General features: G+C 41.1%; 1 protein-coding gene across 1 annotated transcript; it reads right to left on the bottom strand.

Moving 5' to 3' along the window:
• Positions 1 to 2,493: 2,493 nt before the first annotated feature.
• Positions 2,494 to 4,394, bottom strand: DDX53 (DEAD-box helicase 53). Its single transcript, XM_065901302.1, is given in 2 exon segments — positions 2,494 to 2,588; positions 2,591 to 4,394. Coding segments are annotated over 2 exon segments (1,899 nt in total).
• Positions 4,395 to 21,254: the final 16,860 nt, after the last annotated feature.

Below are 21,254 nucleotides of genomic sequence, written 5' to 3'. Positions count from 1 at the left end.
GCATTATGGGATGTTTAGCAACACCACTGGTCTCTACCCAGGGGATGCCAATACCCCTCCCCCTGAGCTCTGCCAGCCAAATCTGTCTCCAGATACTGGCAAAATTGGCCTTGGTGGTGAAAGACTGATGCAGACTATACCAAGGATAGGAAAGTTGTAGGGTTATATTCTGTACAACCCACACGTTATACTTTTCAAATCCTCTATTTTTTCCTCCGAAGTTCTTTCCTGGGTACTATGAGATTTGTTTTGTTTTGCTTATGCTCTCTCAGGGATTCTCCATCTCAGCATTATTGATGTTGTGGACCAAATAATCCTCTGTTGTGTGGGCGCTGCCCTGTAGATTGTAGGGTGTTCAGCAGCATCCCTGGCTTCTACCCACTAGGCGCCAGCAGCACATTGCCAACACCACCCCACACCCCCAGTAGTTAAAACAGCCCATACTGTCTTCACATGTGGTTAAATGTGTCCTGGAGGGAAGGAGCAAAAATGCCCCTGGTTGAGAACCACTGTTCTATTAATATTTCTACTTAGCTTTCCCTGTACAGTAGCTCTTCTTTTCAGCCTTTTCTTGTTTTTTTTCCTCTTCTTCCTCATTGAGTGGTAACTTTTGTTGTTACTTGAACGTGATTGAGGAACCTCACTTGCTACCTCAAATGGTTTCATTGTTACCCTTTTCTCTAACAATTACAGCATTGCCCCTAAGAGGAATTCTGGCAAATAACATATACTCCAGCTTGCTAAACATTCATCATTTCTCCTCCGAGTGAACGGGAACAGGCCATTTGAGCTTCTCTCACAGGTTCTGCTATAGACTGCTTTTGCATTAGGGTAAATTGGTACATACTTCTCTATTTCACTAAATCTGAACATGCGGGCGATCTCAAGACAAGCATGTTGCGTTGCACATAGTAACTTGTATTGATGTAAAAAGAATGGAAATATTGGAATCCGGCACATCAGGGTTAAAATAGCACATATTTCCTCTTTAACCAGATTTACTAACCTTAGGCAAGTTAGTTCCTCTGACATTGTTTTCATCTTCTGCAAAATAGGGGTAAGATTGCCATCTAAGTGGGTTTTAAATAAACATTATCAATTACAAAACAAAGCACCTGGTATATATCCGACACTCAAAAATGTTAACCATTGTTCTTAATTTTATCAAGAGATATCGAGGTCTTTATAACAAGCCTTTAAAGTCAGACTCTAAACCTTAACCACCTATACCTAGAACGTTTACCTCTTTATTTCACTTAATTTCAGAATTTTTGTTGCAGTTACAGCTAAGGCATGCTGGGAATAAAGATTGCTGGATGATTTTTTTTTTTTTTTTGCCAGAAGTTTTAAGGCTTGACTAATTATAATGTTCTCATAAACACTGAATTATAAAATTCAGCATCATTGTGAGGCTATTTTCTTGCAATGTGAGAAGATGCATATTGCTTCTAAATGAAAGGTAAGAGAGACAATTAGAGATTTAGGAATTGTACTAAACTTGGTTCCTATGCCAAAAATGTCGTTTGGTTTTTAATGTTTTTCCCAGTACAGAAGAGAGATTTTTCTTTCACATTAATTTTTCTTCTGATGTGTATATGTGGTTTTGACCTTTTCGAGACAAATTGAAAAATAAGATGAAAAGAAAGTAAAGACAACCTGTGAGTCACATTTCAAAAATCAATAGAAGTGCAGAATGCACTATTCTGGTCATTAAAAGGGGTTTCATTGTTCAGTTTGTTACACCAAGACGTGATTTTCCCCTAGATTAGAAAATAAAGTGTAAATATAAGGCTGGGATACACAGTTTGGTTATAATATCATAGAAGTCAGTGGTGAAGGAGACCCCCAAATTATTTCATATAACCACCCCAATTTATTAGTGTAAAAAAGTGTGGCCTGCAGAAGGCAAGTGACCTCCCCGGAATTTTTAACCAGTGGTTAGTGAGAATTCATTTGAGGATCTGATTCCCGGTGAGTCAGACAGTCTGCTCTATTAGTCACATCTATCGGAAAAAAGAGAATTATGGAATCTTCTAGAAGATTGAGAATTTATTTTCTAATGAATATTAAAAATTAGAGAACGATAGTGGAAATATTTTTAGGAATCGTGTCACCAACCACTGGGGGAAATAAAATATTTTGACTGGGATAAGCTTGATGAAAACTATGTTTCAATCCAGTACAACTATTTTGAAGCAAGAAAAGTACCATTGTTGTCTTCTCCCAAGTCTTTTAGAGAAGACACAGCTGGACATGGCAGGCTCTAAAAGAAAGTAGACTTTAACAAGCACAAAACACCCTCTCATTTTCAAAACACTTTTGATTTTATTAAGGAACATGCATTGAAAGCTTGGTGGTATTATTTAAGAATTTGGCTAAATGTTTTCTAACTGCCAGTAGGTTTCCAGTACTTCCTTATGTAACATGAATACTGCATAACTTGAACATATCTTGAATCTTCCAGCAGCCTGGTACAACTTTTCAATGTAGACATCAGTAAAACTTTCTGGATTTTTCTTGATTTTTCTGGATTTTTCTTGATTTACTTTTTGGGTCCCTTTGTTGTCTAGGTAATTTGTATCGCTCAGCATCGATACAAGATCTCCTGGGAATCTCTGATTTGCTCTTTGCAGAACTTTAATCAATTTACCGGCAATCTTCCAATCACCTTGAGTCATAAGGGTAACTGTAACTGATATGCCCATCTCTCCTGCTCTTCCAGTAAGCCCTACTCTGTGTACATATTCTTCAGTATTCCATGGAGAATTGTAATTATATATGTGTGTGACATCACTAATATCAAGGTCTTAGGATGCTAAATCAGTAGCAATCAGTATTTTCACTTTTCCACTCTTCAGGTCCTCTAATGCTGGCTCACGGTCACTCTGTTCTCTGTCACTGTGCAGGGATTGTACAGTTATGCCTTGGTTACTTAAATCGCTTGATAAGTCATCAGCAACAAGTTTTCTGCTGACAGATACGATGACTTTGTCTTTGGGTGACAAGCTCTGTAGGGATTCTCAGATAAGAGATCGTTTTTCTTCTTCTGTGGTAACAATTACATTTTGCTTCACTGTGTTTACATTAACTAGATCCAGAGTACCAGTATAAACAATCATAGGCTCTTCCAAATAAGATTGTGCAAGTCGACAAATGGTATCTGGCCAAGTTGCACTTGTCATGACAGTCTGCCGGTCTGGGCGCACAGCTAAAAAAATCTTCATTATTTGGTGTTCAAACTCCAGATCCAGCATTTTTTCTGCCTCATCTAAGACTAAGTAGGTTATGCTTCTTAGGTTGACAAAGTTGTTCATTTGCAGATCATTCAGTCTTCCAGGAGGTGCAATGACGATGTCTACGCCTTTAGTAACATCTTGTATTTGTCCTTTTCTGTTTCCACCGCCATATATACAAACACTTTTAAGACCTTTGTATGAATACTTAGAACATTCAGCTTCCACCTGAAGAGCTAATTCTCTAGTGGGTGTAAGGACTAGCATGCTGGGTCCATTCCTTTGTTCTCTAGGTATTGGTGGAGGATGGAGATGAATAAACCCGTGCGTTAAATAGGACAGTGTTTTGCCCGTTCCAGTTTGGGCAATTCCTATAAGATCTATTCCTTGTAGAATAATAGGCCATGCCTGTGACTGAATTGGCATTGGGTTTCAAAAACCAGCTTTTTCAGTGCTTTTCATAAGTTCAGGGTAACGTTGGAAAGCATCTTCAAATTTGCAAATCGGATTGAGGATGGGACGATTTTCACCATCTTTCAAGTCATCACACATTATGTTGAAATTTTCCTTTCTCCAAGTGTCTACTTGCACTTGAGACAATGACCTTGTTGCTTTGGATTCTGTGTAAAAGTTTTTCTTAATTGGTGATAAATCTGCCCATTTTCTTTTTTCCCACTGTACAACCTCGGCCTTTACTTGATCCTAGTCTATCAGTGGCTGAGCTCCTCTAGCGGTGTCATCTCTGCTTGAGCGTCTTCCAACAGAGGGTTGGGATGTGGCATTATCAACACTGGATTCTGAACTGTAGTGTCTTTCTTGTTCCTTAACAAGAGTTTCTGTAGCCGCTTTGGCCTTGGCTTTCATGTCTTTGTTGCCAAAAATGTTTACCTCTGCTTCAGAATCACCTTCTATGATCTGTATTTTGGTGCGTGTCATATCCTGAATGTCTTTTATTTTTGATCCACCATGACCAATCACCGCACCAACCATACTGTTCCTCGTTTGAAAGCAGAGCGGTTGTTCTTGGGAGCCGAAAGCCCTAGGCTCCAGGTGGCTGGAGGTGCTGCTGCAGCCCCTGCCTCTGCCACCCATCCCATCCTGGCTGGCCCTGAGAGCTCTCCAATTCGGCTCCGCCCTCTTCCGCTCTGGGGCCCACACCATTTCAGGATAATGGTAAAGTTGGTGCTGGTCTCTCGCCTACCTAGGGTTGGGAAATGATGTGGCCTCGAACCTCTTTCTCATCAGGTCAGGCTGGTAACTACCAGGCAGGCCGCCACCGGTAGGTAGCTAGCTATGCAGCAGTCACCTAAGGAATTAGTCTATGATGTAGTGTCAAGGAGGGGCTTTGGCTGGGCTGACCAGTCACAGGGCTGGGACTACTGTGAGGTGAGCAGGCACCTCTGACACAAAAGTTAAAGTGACACATACTCTCAGGGGCTGACCCTACGGGCACTTACAGGATCCGGAGAGTGTTTGCCCAACTTTTGTGTCCTGGTGCCTCAGTGGCTGGCCTCATGCTGGTTTTGGCTCAGTGGGGGAGCCAACCTGAAGCACACCTTGAACTGAACCACGTAGTCTTTTTATTTTTAAATATGCCAGTTATTTCCATAGGAGGAAAAAAATAGTGAATTTTAAAAAATCAACTTACTTGTTTATATATTTGTATGTTTATTTATTTCGGTGAATTTCTTTTTGAGTAACAACTATACTGGGTCTAGATAAAATCATCAATTCCCTGTCCTCTTAAATTATACCATCAGAAATCTCTTAGGTGCATGCTTAGGGATGGCATTTTTGCCTCTGATTCTTCAGCTAAACTCCAACATTTGTTCAGGCGGTTTCTGGTTATTATATTTCAGGGATGCTGGTTAGAAGAGAGGTAGAGCGGGGTCGACGTTAACTCTGGAGGTGTTTTCAACAATTTGCCACTTTTCTCAGTGCCTCCTAAATTTTCTCCCTTTCCTGTGGTTTGTTTCATAGATTCAGACATCCTAGCACTGGAAGGCTATGTAAAAGTAATTTGTTAGGTGCGGTGTAGAAGACACCCTGGCAGCAATCTGGGCAGGTGGACATCCAGCTTCTATTTGTATGGTTCCAGAGGTTGATTTTTTGTTTTTTTCTTTGTTTAAATAAAAGTACACTAAATATTTATCCTTATATATTCATCCTGTTAAGTTTGGTCAATTGATGCAGCATATTAAATATAATTTTAATGCTGATTCTCTCATCCATTATATTACCCTCTAGTTTCAAGTCTTCTGCCAATTAAATGTTCATGGTATCTTCTCTCTTCAGCCAAAGTTGCCGATTAAAATTTGAACACGGTTGGATATCAGGTGTAAAAGTCTGTGACACATTGGGAAAAGCCTTCTCTATGTCGGTTTTTATCCTGCAAAGATGCTTTTGGAAGGAACAAAAAGGCTGCTGGCCAAGTATGTCTTGGAAATACAGCACCCTGCATCTTCTGAGAGTCACAATATGCATTAGGTATCTTAGAAGCTCTGATGATTACAGGAACTCAGTTGGGCATTGTTTAACCCAACTCAGTTGGGCACTGTTTTGTTTTGTTTTTAATTTTTATTGGAGCATAGTTGACTTACAGTGTTGTGTTAGTTCCAGGTGTAAAGCAGTTGGGCGTTGTTTAACCCAAAGTTTTCAAAGGAATTTGCCAATGGAACCTCTTCTCAGTGTTTTCATTAAACTTTTTACGTGGAATAAGTTTAGCTTTATAGAAAAGTTACACAGATAGCACAAGGGCTTCCCGTATACTCCTCAACCAGTTTCCTGGTTGTTTCCTCTCACCTTATCTCAAAGTACCATGGTACACATTACACGTAAGAAGTCAACATTGCTCTGTTAATATTAACTAAACTCCATCAGTATATTTTCTGTTCCAGGATCCAGTGCAGGACACCATTTAGCTGTTATGTATGATTTGTGACAGTCTCTGTCTTTCCTTTTTTTTCATAACCTTGCCAATTTTGAGGAATAATGGTCAGGTATTTTGTAGAATGTCCTTCAGATTGGGTATGCCTGATATAATTTCTCATGATTAGACTTGGGTTATGGATTTTTGGAAAAAAATATCACAGAAATGAGGTTCCCTTCTTATCAGTTGTATGGGGTGAGGGGAAGGGTGCCTGATGGAACATGACCTGTCACTGGTAATGTTAACCTTGGTCACTTGGTCAAGTGGTGTTACCCAGGTTTTCCCCACTGTAAAATTATTATTTCTCCCTTTCTGTACTCTCTTCTTTGGAAGCGAGTCACCAAGTCCAGCTGCCCCTCAAAGGCCCACCTCCTGTTTAGTTGCAATTGTTGTTACATTTTGTACAACTAGTAATCTTCTTTGTAGTACCATTTATGAGTACCTGTAGAAATGGTCTACTTGGATTTTATATACATACACACACACACACACACACACACAGCCATTATTATGTTCTGCAGATGCTGTATATTACGGCAGAAGCTGTCATCATCATTGCACATATTGGTGCATTTACCTTGTACACAGAACCATACTCAATACTGTAAAGTCTAAAGACGTGGCAGCAGTGTGGCTCAGTGGCCCAGAACACTGGAGCCTAAATAACTGAGTTTGACTCTAAATTCTACCACTTACTAGGTGTGAATCTTTGAGCAAGTCCAAACTTCTTATTCCTTGGTTCTGCTATCAGTAGAATGACATACCATTACCTATGTCATACACACAGAGACATACACATAGTTACACTACCTCGCTCAGAATAGGAACTCTCCAAATCTTAATTACTCATATCACAGAAACAGTGGCTGTATAGAGACAATTACAGAGGTTCCCAAATGCCTGTTCAAGAATTTCCCTGATAGTTTCCTCTGGTCCATATCAAAATGAAAAAAATAAGGCAATACATTTTTTCATAGGTCTAAATTTTTTCGATTTAAACTTTTTTTTAAGATTGTACCTTTCTATTTTTTTGTAAAATATCCTTTTAGAAAGGAAATGAGGATCACAAATGATTTTTAAGGGTCTTTACTAGGGCAAAAAGTATTAAATGAATGCCAGTAGCTAGATATGGTTTTCAAAAGTTATTGGTATGTGAAACCCCCCAAATTAGAAGCACTCGTCTAGCACATTAGCAAATAGACACAATTCAGGGTGTTATCACGTACTGATCATGATGGCAAGCAAGAAGGGCTGGGAGGCTAGAGAGTTGAGACAAAGTCCTATAAGGGCTGGAGGTCTGATCTGCCACTAGGAGCCATGGAATTAAAGATCGAAAGATGTTAAAGTTTCCGGGGAAGAAACCAATGCGGCCTTGGGGAAGAGATGAGGGCAGCCTGAAGTACTAGGACAGAAAGCTCAGGTTAAAGAGAAAGGGGAAGTGGAGAAAGATATTTTGGGTCAGGGGAAGGGAAAAGGGAACTTTCCGGGACCATAAAGACAGTCAAATGAGCTTCAAATTAATATGGTAAAAACAAAAAAGAAACAAGTCGGGGAATGAACCTAGAGTGAAGGAGTCATAGGACACTGTCAGTATTAATTAGGGAAGCAGGTCCATATGGAGAAAGCAGGATGCAGTGAAGTAAAGGGTGGGGCTGTGTTTGTGGTATTTTAAGTACATTGGACTGAGAGACTTGACACACTGTGGCAGTAGTAATTCATAGAAAGGAATAGCTAAAAAGAAAAGGGATCCAAGAAGCTACTAATATGTTTTAGTCCTACCGTATGTCCAACACTTAAAATGTATTATCTCATTTAATCATCACAGCAACTTATGAAGTAGGTATTTTCCTCCTCTTTCTTGTGGAAACACAAAATTGGTAGATGCTACATAGTATATTCACGTTCATGCAAGGCATGGTAAATAACTTAGCTCTTCTTCCCAATAAGTAGAGAGTAATGAAAGTCAGGTTTACAAATATCTTTAGGCATCAGAGAATTCATATGGTGAAATAATGAGAATAGGAGGACAGGGAGCCCAGTGAAGAAACAAGAAAACTTCAAGGGAATCTGAAGAAAGCATGATAATAGGAAATAAGGCAAGAGAACGTGTTGACACGGTCTGGCAAACAGTGTAAAAATGCTTCATAAAGGACAGGAGGTGACTAGACTACTGAATTTGATAGGAAGAAATTAGCAATAAATTTCAAGAAGGCCCTTTTTGTGGAGTGATAGAGAAACACATATTGCAAGGGGAGCAATTGGGATGAGACACAGCTGGACCACTGGGGTACTGTGCAGTGCTGCGGGGAGAACCTTACATCTTGTACTGAGGCTGAAAGCCACTGTCTTGATGTTTAAATAAGGATTCTAGGAAACCAGGGTTTCCCGAGCAAGTTACCGGGATTGTTCTGTGAATGATGCAGTGGATTTCGAGAAGATTGCTTATCATGAATATTGGAAGAAAATGAACTTGAATCGTCTTTCAAAATGTGTGAGAGGATAGGATGAGGGAGAGAACCGCAAGGAAACAAGAACCATTCATTAGCTGTTTCAGAAAAGGAAAGTCTTTCTAAAAGGAGAGAGAGGGGGAGTGCTGGGAGTTCTTTCAAGGTGACTACAGTGCTGTTTTTAGCTACCCATTAAATCTTTCTCTATCAAAGTTGGTTTATTCTCCACAGAGTGAGGGGATGCATTATTTAGGTATATGAAGAAGTGAGGCTGTTGAGGTAATTAATTCTTCTTTCAGCACAAACAGTAAAAAAAAAAAAAAAAATACTGGAACCTGATTAGCACCTGCAATAAGCGCCTTGGGAGAAATTCTTGCTTACCAACTATTTCCCAGGAAAGTTTTAACATATCGGCATTCATTTTAGAAATAATAATAACCTTCAATTATCCCTTGGCTCTATTTTGAGGCGTTTGAAGGGCTTTCCAGGACTATTTCAATTCTGATAGCTATGGTGTAGGTAAGTGGAAAGAACAACAGTATTATCTACATCATTTGCATTGTGTACAGAAGCCAAGCAACAATCCCTAGAATCATGGGACTTTAGAGGTGGAAAGGACTGACTTTGGAGAGCATCTCTCATAACCTCTCATTTGCAAGTGAGAAAGCTGAGATCTGCAGCAGCTCTGTCCCCTGGAAACATGATGTGAGTCACGGATACAATTTAAAATTTTCTAGGGCGGCCACATTATTTGAAAAGTAGAAAGGGGAGACTTCTGATTCTGGACAGGGAGATATAGGCACATTTCTCCCTATTTCTCCTCATTTATTTTATATATAAAACAAATAATAAGTCTCTGAAATCTGGAGAGAAGGCAGACCAACTGAGGAATGACGTGACGAATGACAAAACGGTGAGTCCCTTGGGTTTGCTTTTTTCTCCCTCATATCCTGGATTAGGTGCCGGAGAAGCCTGCAACCCAGCCAAAAGAAAGTCCCAAGAAAAACTTGTGTTTTTTGTTGTTGTTGTTTTGTTAAGCCAAAGGACCGGGAAAGGAGCAGCCTGGCAAGAAAGAAATCGTTTCGATAATAACTGCCCTGCTCCCACATCACAGAAAAAACAAAACCAAAACGACAATGTACCTCTCCTGGCTCTGTCAACAGAAGCCAAGTGTGAAGCCTAGATTTCCATCCTCATCCGGTGGTAATGAGATACACTACCTCTCCCCACTGGGGTGGTGTCCAAGGAGCTCCAGTCTTCAAGTCTATGTTTTAAACACCGTCCAGAGGTAACGAGATGCCTTCCCCATCCCCACCCCCCATCATGTCAATAGAAACCCATGAAACATGTGGGGAGCCTGGACTTCCACCCTCACCTAGCAGTAATGAGGCATACCTTACTTTCTCCACAGAGCATGTGAAGTCTGATTGGGGAGCCAGGACTTCTGCATCTGCCTGGCCGTAATGAGTCAGGTCTCAGCTTCCCACACCAGCATGGTGTCAGTGGAAGTCTGCTAAAATAAAAGATTTAAATAACATCCGAAGTCTCGTTATATACAAAACGTCTAAGAATTGAAAGTCACTCATCATATCAAGAACCGGAAAAATCTCAGCTTGAATTAGAGAAAGGCATTAATAGATGCCAACACTGAGAAGAAACAGACATTGGAATTATCTGAAAAGAATGCAAAGGCAACCATTATTTGGGGGGAAAAAAGCTTCAGTGAGGAATTATGAACATACTTGAAACGAATGAGAAAAAAAGGCTTAGCAAGAAGTAGAAGATACAAGGAAGAACCAAATAGAAATTTTAGAACTGAAAAATACAACGATCAAAATAAAATTCCTGCATGGGCTCAAATAAGAATAGATTAGAGAGAGTTATGAAGCAGTGAACTTGAAGATATAACATTAAAAATTACCCGAGCTTAGAACCTAGAGAAAATAGACTGAGAGAAAATTAACAGCACCTCGGGGACCCGTGGACAGTAACAAAAGTTCTAATATTCATGTAACTGGAGTTCCAGAAAAGGAGAGAGAATATGAGTATGAACATATATTTAACAGAATAAGGACTGAAATTTTCCCAATTTCAGAAAACTAACACACCATTGTAAAGCAATTATACTCCAATAAAGATGTCAAAAAAAAATAAAGCACAATAGATGATTTTTACAAACATAAATAAATAAATAGTTCCTGTCCTGCCCCTAGGTTCCTCAGAACCATTTTTTTTTTAAGATTCCATATATACACTACCAACTATAAAATAGATAGCTAGTGGGAAGCAGCCGCATAGCACAGGGAGATCAGCTCGGTGCTTTGTGACCACCTAGAGGGGTGGGAGAGGGAGGGTGGGAGGGAGACTCGAGAGGGAGGGGGTATGGGGATATATGGACACGTATAGCTGATTCACTTGGTTATACAGCAGAAACTAACACACCATTGTAAAGCCATTATACTCCAATAAAGATGTTAAATAAATAAATACAGTACCATATGACCCAGCATTTCCCCTCTTAGGTATCCAAAAGAGATGAAAACATGTTCACACATAAACTTGTACCTAGATGTAAATAACATTATTCACAGTAATCAGAAAGTGAAAATAACCCAAATGTTCATCAGCTGATGAATGGATAAGCAAAATGTGTTATATCCATACAATGGAATTCTATTCAGCAATAAAAAGGAGTGAGGTACTGATAAATGCTATAATGTAGATGAACCTGGAAAACGTTACGTGAAGTGAAAGAAGCCAGTCACAAAGGACCACTTATTTTATTATTCCATTTATGTGAAATGTCCAGAATAGGCAAATACATACAGAGAAAGTAGATGAGTGGTTTCCTCGGTCTGAGAATGGCAGCGGGAGGTGAGGTGGGCTTGGGAGTGAGATGGGAGGGATAATGGGTAGTGACTGCTACTGAGTTTCTTTTTGGATGATGAAATTATAAAATTAAGTTGTGGTGATGGTTTCAAAACCCTGTAAATAGTATTACTAAGAACCAGTGAATGGTTCACTTTAAATGCACAGATTGCATGGTATGGACTTCTATCTCAATAAATTATTAAATAATACGTGGAACTACATGACTTTTAGGTTTGTAAGCGCTTTGTCTCCTTTTATATGTCATTTAATTTTATCATCTAATTTTCCCCTCTAAAGGCAGTATAGTTTACACAGGAGAAAACTGAGGCACGAAGAACTTGTTATTTTCCCAAGGTCACGCAACTATCTCCTGAGCTCCAGGAAGCAAATGTAAACAGATTTCCCGATTACACACAAGGATGATTAACAATAGGCTGGGGAATCATGGGGAAGGCAAGAAAAGGAAACCAGTTTCAATAAACATATTCAGTTGTGATAATCTGGGATAAAAAATGCAATCCGGTGTGACAGAAGTTTTTATTGCCTTCCTCAGGGGCTTCAGGATTGCTTGCAGTTGATAAAACCGTTCAAGCTACGGATTTGGGGCAAGGGCTTATGCTCAGTTCTTTGCAGTGTGCATTACCACTGAGGGAGATAGCAGGTGACTTAAGTCTTTAGTACAAATCATTGTAGGGGAAGAGAAACACAAATGACAATGTTAACAACTGCCAAAGCTTCTCTTTGGGAGTTTATTGATATTCCTAAATGATAGGAGTAGAAAATTGATGGAAGAAAAGGCAACAGCCTTTAAGGGTGGATTAATTCGGCATCTTGTTTTTCTGTCAGTCTCATTATAGCACTTGACAGGAAGATAGACGCACTTGATGGCATTTACTCTTTTCAGCCCAGCCATTGCTTCAGAAACATTATCACTTTTGATTTTTCAATTTTTGCTGCAATGGTGTTTGATATAGTTTTGTTCTCATTATGGAGTCTCCGTTCCAATTTGCTGAAAAAGATTGCAACCCTAGTGAAGCATGGCAGAAAATTAATTGATGTGCGTGGCTATTTAAAGATCATTCAGGGAGAACATCAAGTGGTATTTTCTAGACTGTCTGACTTTGATCTGAATAGTCTCTTCTTGGAATGACACAGATCTTGTGGATGGCAGCTGGGAGTTAAAACCTGGAAATTTTTGAGGCTTGCATGTATTGGCTCCAACACACTGGGGTCCTCACGGATGGGCCAGTGGGAAGGGGAAGCAGCTGAGAGGAAGGGGGATGGAGGTGAGGGAAACTAGCTTGGCTGTTGGGGATGACTCCAAAGGAGAGTCAGCCTTTCTAATACGCAGTGTCCAAAAAGCATGCTTATCAGACCAGGTCCAGTTACATGGCAGGCAAAGGTCTTCTAATCCTATAGCTGTAATTCATGAAGCTGGCAGTACAAGACGTCTGGTATGAGAGGCTGCTGTGGTTTGGGCAGCTTGCCAGGCAGAGAGCCTCAGAGGTTATCCAGCTCTCAGGAACAAGTAATTGGTGAAGTGTCAGGACCCCACCCAAGCAGGCTATGGTTCAGGGTGGGATTTTGTTGCCAGTAGAAGATGGCAGTGTTGAACAGGAGGAAACAGAATGAAAGTTGATTGTGTAGACTGTTGCAACATGGGGTGGGGCTTACGTGAGGCAGAGCCCAGGTGGTACGCTTGATACGATCTCAGTGACAAGGCTGATTCCAGCCCCAGTGGAAGGAGGTGGGCCAAGGTCGCTGGTAAAATTCATGCCATGATGAGGTATTATGGAGGCCAACTTTTGGTGAGTCCAGGTAGGAGTGTCAGGGAAAGACAGGGGCTGATACCCACCCACAGATGGCGTCAGCAGTCATCACTGTCATGTAACCAGACACGTGCAGTAAGACCCAGTAGAGTGTAGTGATCCTGAGTAGAGACTGTATCATCCAGACTGAGACCTGAGTTTCACCTCTTCTACTTGCTCTTTGTATGACACTGGGTAAGTTACTTAACTGCTCTGTGCTTCAGTTTCCTCTTGTAAAGTGGAGTTAAACCGCTCTGTATCTCCTAGGGTTTTGAGGGTAAAATGAGACAGTTCACATCACGTGCACAAAATAGGACGTCAGTAAATGTTAGCTATCCTTACTGCTACTGTTACTATGTTAGTCCTTCCACTTCTGGTCACTGACTTTGTCACTCAGGCTCTGACCTAGCTAGAAAGATGGAACTTTTTCAATTAAATCAGCCCAACATGGTGCGGTATGATGTAATGCCTCGCTACTCGGTATGGCTGACAAACCAACAGCATCACCTGAGAGCCTGTTAAAAAGGCAGAATCTCAGGCTCCATACCGGTCCTCGCGAATCAGAATCTGCGTTTTAATAAGGGCCACCATGTAATTCTTACGTACATTAAGGCTTGAGAAGATCTGTGACAGGGGAGGCTGGAATATACAGTGGGGAAAAGGCAGCCTCTTCAGTAAGGTGTTTGGAAAACTGAGCAGCTGCATGTAAAATAATAAAACGGAATTACTTTCTCATACCATGCGCAAAAATAAATTCAAATGGATTAAAGACTTAAATGTAAGACCTGAAACCATAAAACTTCTAGAAGATAATACAGACAGTATGCTCTTTGATGTCGGTCTTAGTAATAGTTTTTTGGCTATGTCTCCTCAGGCAAGGGAAACAAAAACCAAAAATAAACAAATGGGACTACATCAAACTAAAAGAGCTCTTGCACGGTGAAGGAAACTATCAACAAAATGAAAAGGCCATCTGCTCAATGGGAGAAGATATTTGCAAATGATTTATCTGATAAGGATTAATATCCAAAATATACAAAGAACTCACATAACTGAACATCAGAAAAGAAACAGCGTGATTAAGAAAGGGGCAGAGTATCTGAATAGACATTTCTCCAAAGAAGACATACAGATGGCCAACAGGCACATGAAAAGATGCTCAGCATCACTAATCATCAGGGACATGCAAATTAAAACCACAGTGAGACATCACCTCACACCTGTCAGAATGGTTATTATCAATAAGACAACAGATAACAAGTGTTGGTGAGGTGTGGAGGGAAGGGTACCCTCATACATGGTTGGTGGGAATATAAATCTCCAGTAAGGAGATTCCTCAAAAACTTAAAAATAGAACTCCCATCTGATCCAGCAATTCCACTCCTGAGTATTTATCTGAAGAAAATGAAAATGCTAATTTGGAAAGATGTGTGCACCCCTGTGTTAACTGCATCATTACTTATAATAGCCAAGGTGGGGAAGCAACCTAAGTGTCCATCAATAGATGAATGGATAAAGAAGATGTCTACACACACACACACACACACACACACACACACACACACTGGAATATTACTCAGCCATAAGAAAGAATGAAATATTGCCATTTGCAACAACATGGATGGACCTAGAGGGTATTATGCTAAGTGAAGTAAGTCAGACAGAGAAAGACAAATACTATATGATTTCAGTTATATATGGAATCTTAAAAAACAAATGAACAAACATAACTAAACAGAAACAGAGTCATAGATACAAAGAACAAGCGGGTGGTTGCCAGAGCGGGCGGGGTGGGAGGAGGAGAGAAATGGGTGAGGGAGATTAAGAGGTAAAAACTTCCAGTTGCAAAATAAATGTCACGGGAATGAAATGTACAGTGTGAGGAATGTGGTCGATAATTACGTAATAGCTTTGTGTGGTGACAGATAGTAACTGGACTTACCGTGGTGATCATTTTGAACTGTATAGAAATACTGAATCACTATGTTGTGTTGTGTACCAGGAACTAACATAGTGTTATGAGGCCGACTATAGTTCCAAAAGGAACAAACGAACTCATAGAAAGAGAAATCAGATTTGTGGTGGGGATGGGGGGAGGAGGAATTGGATGAAGGCAGTCGAAAGATACAAACTTCTAGGTATAAGAGAAATAAGTACTCAGGATGGTAATGTACAGCATGGTAAATATAAGTGACACTCCTGTGCGTTATATGTGAAAGTTGTTACGACAGTTCTCACCCTAAGAAAAGAACATTTCTTTTCTATTTTTAAAATTCTGTAACTGTATGAGATGATGGACGTTCACTAAACTTACTGTGATCATTATTTCATGATGAATGTAAGTCAGTTCATGATGCTGTATACCTCCAACTTACACAGTGCCGGGTCTTAATTATACCTCAATAAAACTGGGATAAAAAGACTTGAGAAGACGTGTACAATGGGTTACCTTAAGATTTTGTAACCTGCTGTCACCACTTACTGGCTGTGTAAAGTTGTTCGAGTTACTTAACTGCTCTGACTCCCCATCTATAAAAATAGAATAATTAATATGTGTTATGATTGTGAAGAGTGTAGGAAATAACACATTAGCATACTTAACCGTACCCTAACAAGGTACAGGCAGTACAGTCTCTGATTTCTGGGAAATAATAATGACAAGTAACTTTCAGGGCTTCAGATGCGGTCGGCTGTCGCTAGGCCTTTGACTTTATATGTCCCCGACCATGATCCTAAAACAGATAACAGTTGAGCTTTAGGAAACTAAATAAACTAATTCCTAATTTTTCCAGCTTCACTGAAGTATAATTGACAAATAAAATTTTACATACTTAAGGTATACAATGTGATGATTTGATACACGTATATATTGTGAAATGATTACCACAATGAAGTTAGTTAACACACCCACGGCCTCACATAGTTAATATATATTCCAAAGTGATTATGAATAGGAGTCGGCAAACTTTTTCTGTAAGGGCCAGATAGTGACTATTTTTGGTTTTGTGGGCCACACGTTCTCTGTTGGGACTACTCCACTCTGCCCTTTTAGTGAAAAAGCAGCTACAGACATAACGTAAATGAATAGGCATGGCTGTGTCCCGGAAAAAAAAATATACAAAATAGGTGGCATGGCATAATCAGATCATAAGGAAACAAAAGAAAAAAGTGAGGCAGCTCTTGAAGTTCATTCCAAGCTTTTCGTTCGAGGTCTTTGGAGACCTAGGAAGGAAGCAGAGATGATCATAGCGTTGGCTGTCTCTGTGAGCTGAGAAGTGTAGGGTGAGGAGGAAGATACATCTTTTGGGTGAGATGAGTATTGCTTCTCAGTTACCACCAAGGTTGCGCTTGGGAGTGGATCTCTTCCCGGGCAATGCCCCCTCATTTAGTGTTTGCCCATGCCTGGAGCCTTCCTGGCCCCAGTTCACTCTGCTAAAAACTTGCCAGAGAATCACATCATATTCCCTGGAAACAATCTTTGAACAGCATGGATCATACGTGGATGATTTTTCCATGGCCACACGCTGCAGATTCCAGGGGCTCCAAATACGAGTCTTTGGTTTAAAGGTGAACTCGGCAAAGGAATGTGTTGTCATAAACTGTGTGTTTCTAGTTGGCAGGCCTGCTGGGCCTCTATGCCTCTGTCCTTTCCTGCTCAAAGTTAAGCAGAGACCTGAGGGCCCTAGAACGATTGACCCAGCTGTTGAATCAATGTCTTAGGCTTTTGTAAATTTCTGTTAAGAGGTAGACTGCCATTTACCCAGAGAGTTCAGGGAGTCGGTAGGGTCTTGGCAACAGGAATCTCTGGGTTGCGATTTTTCTTTCCAGGGGAGTTGACTGAGATTGAGGCAGAGCCTGAGCAAGTGGAAGGACCAGGCTCCAGCTCTTCAGGAAAGGGAGCTGGCAAGGGTTTTGGCCCCAAGCCAAGGTGAAGCAAACCCAGTACTGGAGCCGAAGCCCAGGGATAGGGAATGGTGGGTATGCCAGTGGGAGCCAGGGAGCACTGCAGCTCCAGGAGGCTCCTAGTACCACCATCAAGCATGTTCTCATTGAAGACAGGTTGTAAGGCTTCTGTGTCCACTGCAGAGCACGGGAGTATCTAGTAGGGACTGGCTGGCACAAAGTCCTAGATTTGTATATGTAATGTTGAGTTTTTGTACATTACTGGACGCTACAAGTTACAGTACAGATTTTAAGTCTCATGACTTTCCCTACTCATTCAAAGATTGCTGAGGATGTTGTGTTTGGTAAGAAAAAGGGAAATTCACCTATGTGAGTGGCCAGTGGCCTTTGGTAGCAGTCTGACTGGTCAGAGGGTTTCCAAAAACCTGTTGCGTTGTCAAGGCTGGGTACTGTTGGAATTGTATATAAGTCGGGCTCCAGCAAGGAGCCTCATCATTTCTTTTAACAGGAAAAATCTGCACCTAGGTATAGAGAATTTTTTAAAATGTATAACACTGTTAACTAAGACACTAAACAGGGGAAAAGAAAACACTAGGGGATCGGGGAAGGAGAAACCGCAGGAAGCACCATCCACCTCTGGGGCTCGGGGAGCAAAAAGAAGAGGTTGGAATTCTCGAAGCTGACTTTTACAATTTAGCGGCTCAGAGGAGGGTCTCTGTGGAGTTAAACCCAGATCCCTGCAGATGACTAGTTCTGATTTTTCTGAGGGGGAGACTCGTGAAGCTGGTTCTACCAGGGTTGGAAAAACTGCACAGTGCATGCAGCTGCCGCCACGGGATGGCCCTGGTGCCGCAGTGGAGAAGACGTGTTAGTGGAGAAATCCTCACCGGAAGCAGACAGGAGGGAGCAAGTCCCTCCTCCTCCCTCCAGCCCTGCAGTCCCCTCTAGAGCCTCACAGGGCTCCAGCCAGCAAAGCACATCACACAGCAGCCCAGGGAAGGAGTGGGGCGGTTAGGAACGGAGAGAGGATAAATTAATAACCCACAGTGCTTGTCTGCTGGTCTGGGACAAGCGTTGTGGGTTTTCTGGGCCTGTCTGTCCACTGGGATGCGAAATGACTCAGGAGAACCTTCCCAGCATCTGTATCCTACTCCTTCACCAGCGCCTGTGCAGCGATCCACAGGGAATCCCATGCTGCGTGCTCAGGGAGCTGCGGATTGAGTGACAGACAAGACGAAATTAGGACGTGGAAGCAACCCAAGTGTCCATCGACAGATGAATGGATAAAGAAGATGTGGCACATATATACAGTGGAATACTACTCAGCCATGAAAAGACATGAAACTGAGTTATTTGTAGTGAGGTGGACGGACCTAGAGTCTGTCATACGGAGTGAAGTAAGTAAGAAAGAGAAAAACAAATACCGTATACTAACACATACATATGGAATCTAAAAAAAAATATGGTTCTGACGAACCTAGGGGCAGGACAGGAATAAAGACGCAGATGTAGAGAATGGACTTGAGGGCACAGGGAGGGGGAACAGTAAGCTGGGATGAAGTGAGAGAGTGGCATGGACATATATACACTACCAAACGTAAAATAGATAGCTAGTGGGGAGCAGCCGCATAGCACAGGGAGATCAGCTCGGTGCTTTGTGACCACCTAGAGGGGTGAGATAGGGAGGGTGGGAGGGAGGGAGACGCAAGAGGGAGGGGATATGGGGATATATGTATGCATATAGCTGATTCACTTTTTTGTACAGCAGAGACTGACACACCATTGTAAAGCAACTTTACTCCAATAAAGATAAAGAAAAAAAGAGATGAAATTACGGCTCTGGAATTCTTTCTTCTTGGTGATGGGAATGAATGCCAGGACAGGATTTTCTACCTTTATCTTGCTTTCCAGAAAAGTAAAAGTCATGCAACTTTAGCCCACACACGACCTGGTAGGAAATGACTACACGGCAAGCTTCAGTGCAGCCAGAGGAAATGTTTGATTATGTGACAAGAAAATAAGAGGCAATGATTTCTGCTGGGGAGTCATTTAGAATAACACATGTGTTAGAATGTGTTCTACCTCTTTCAGTAATTCAGGGCAGTCATTGAGAACTCCATTTCATACACTAGTGCTCAGTTAGAGGAACCATTCTGAGATAACCATGAGGTTATTGGCAGCCCATACTTGCAAGTAATACATTGAAAGAGAGAAAATGTGCTTAGAGGACAGAGCTGAGTTGGAGCCAGTTGGAAATGGTAAGGGCTAGAGAATGTAAGACTGTTGACGATAGACCAAGAGTTGTGTAGAGCTTTTAAATTATCTCTGTTACAAAGATGAGACCATTCTAAAATGCTATGTAAATAAGCAAAGGACACAGAAGTAGAGTAATGAATCATAGACCCCAGCACTGAGAAAAGAGGAGGACTAAGATGGCACTGGCTAAGGTTTTCACCTTTTCTTTTTGAGGAACAGTTAGAGTTGATGCCAGATGTACCGTGTGTATTATTTATTTTTAGTGTGTATGTGTTTGCTTACGTCAATTAACTGTCTTATAAATCAGACATTGTTAATTGCGTGGTCCATTGTTCTTGACCTCATCCTTTGTTTTTCAGCACATCTAGCTTATTCTTCGAAAAGTGATTCTACAGGTTCAGAAAAATGACTCTCAATCCCAGACACTCTGTGTGGAATAAGTTCAGATTCATTTTTTCTCCTACTGTGTTGTAATTTCAGCTTCTCTTAATATACACTGACTGCCTCACTTCTAGTTGGCTCTGCATCATCATTTTCCTGATCGCTCATTACCGGTGGTCACTCCTGGCTTTATTACCTAACTGACCCTTTTCAGACAGTAGCCCTCCTTGATTGTCCCCTCTGACCTGTGACAAGAGGTGAGGAGTACATGCGCATCCCAGTGGATCCCTGCCCCAACAGAGGTCAGAGGAGTAGCATCAGACATTTCTTAAATCATCCCTCTGTAATCTCAAAATAAGCTCCATGCCTCGTGCTGTCACTCATGACAGTTGCAGCTAAGTTCTTATGCCCTGAATGATTAAACCAAGTAATAATTGCCCCCTACAGAACAGTATCTAAATTACGTATATTCACTATCCATCTGCCATATATCACACTGCATTGCATCAGTGATACGTGTGGTTGCAGGCAAAATTGGGGGAGAAGCAAAAGCCTCTAATTCCTTGAATGTTAGGAAATTCCTATTCACCTATGTCCCTTTGTTCTGCTAAAGCTTGGGAGCATTTTTTCAGAACCACACGAAAAGACTCTCACTGAAGCTGTTAAGAGTATAAATGATGTCAGAAATGGAGAATACAATGTCCAAGGGAAGCAGCAATATACTGGCCAGTGTAGTAATTGCAAGATTGGTGTGCAGTGTGAGGTGTCATTCCTGAAATGAAAAACAAAAGGTTATGTGCCATCAGTTGGTTGGCTGGACTGTTAGGATTGCCTGAAAAGGTTAGGAATTACTGTTTTAGATCATGTCCGTGGGGAAAAATGAAAACTATAGAAGGGTAGACAGAGTAGAGACATAAACATTTTTTATTTGGTGACATGGTGTTGCAAAGAGAAACTGTTGGACAGAAGTAGGGGGAGTAAAGAGTCCAAAGGAGCATAACTTTCTCTGCATATTTGCCTGTTTCTTGACAATGTTAGCTGATAGGTAGCAATGGGAACTTAAGGCAGAGTGGATTTCCAGAGTATGCTGGGTGCACAGAGAGCTCCTTTACAACACATCATGACAGGCTGCTTGAAGTCTTGAGGTCAACACCACTCAGGATTACGAGAGGATGTGAACCCATATTAGAAATACAGGTACATATCATTCAAAAAACAGGGAACCAAGTTAGGTTTTCTTTTCTTTATGGAGGGACACAGATAAAATTACGAAGATTTTGTCAGTTTTATCTACATTATATACCCCAGGTAAGACGAGGTTAAGTCTCACTTACTTGTTTTATGGAGAGACGGCATGCCTTGGCCTTCAAATCTTAGGATGAATTGTTCAATTCAATGACTCACTGACTAAAAAATAATATTAATG

Source organism: Phocoena phocoena, chromosome X, assembly GCF_963924675.1.
Source record: "Phocoena phocoena chromosome X, mPhoPho1.1, whole genome shotgun sequence".
Taxonomy (NCBI): domain Eukaryota; kingdom Metazoa; phylum Chordata; class Mammalia; order Artiodactyla; family Phocoenidae; genus Phocoena; species Phocoena phocoena.
Note: the sequence above shows the minus strand (reverse complement) of the source record. Positions and strands in the feature narration are given on the sequence as shown.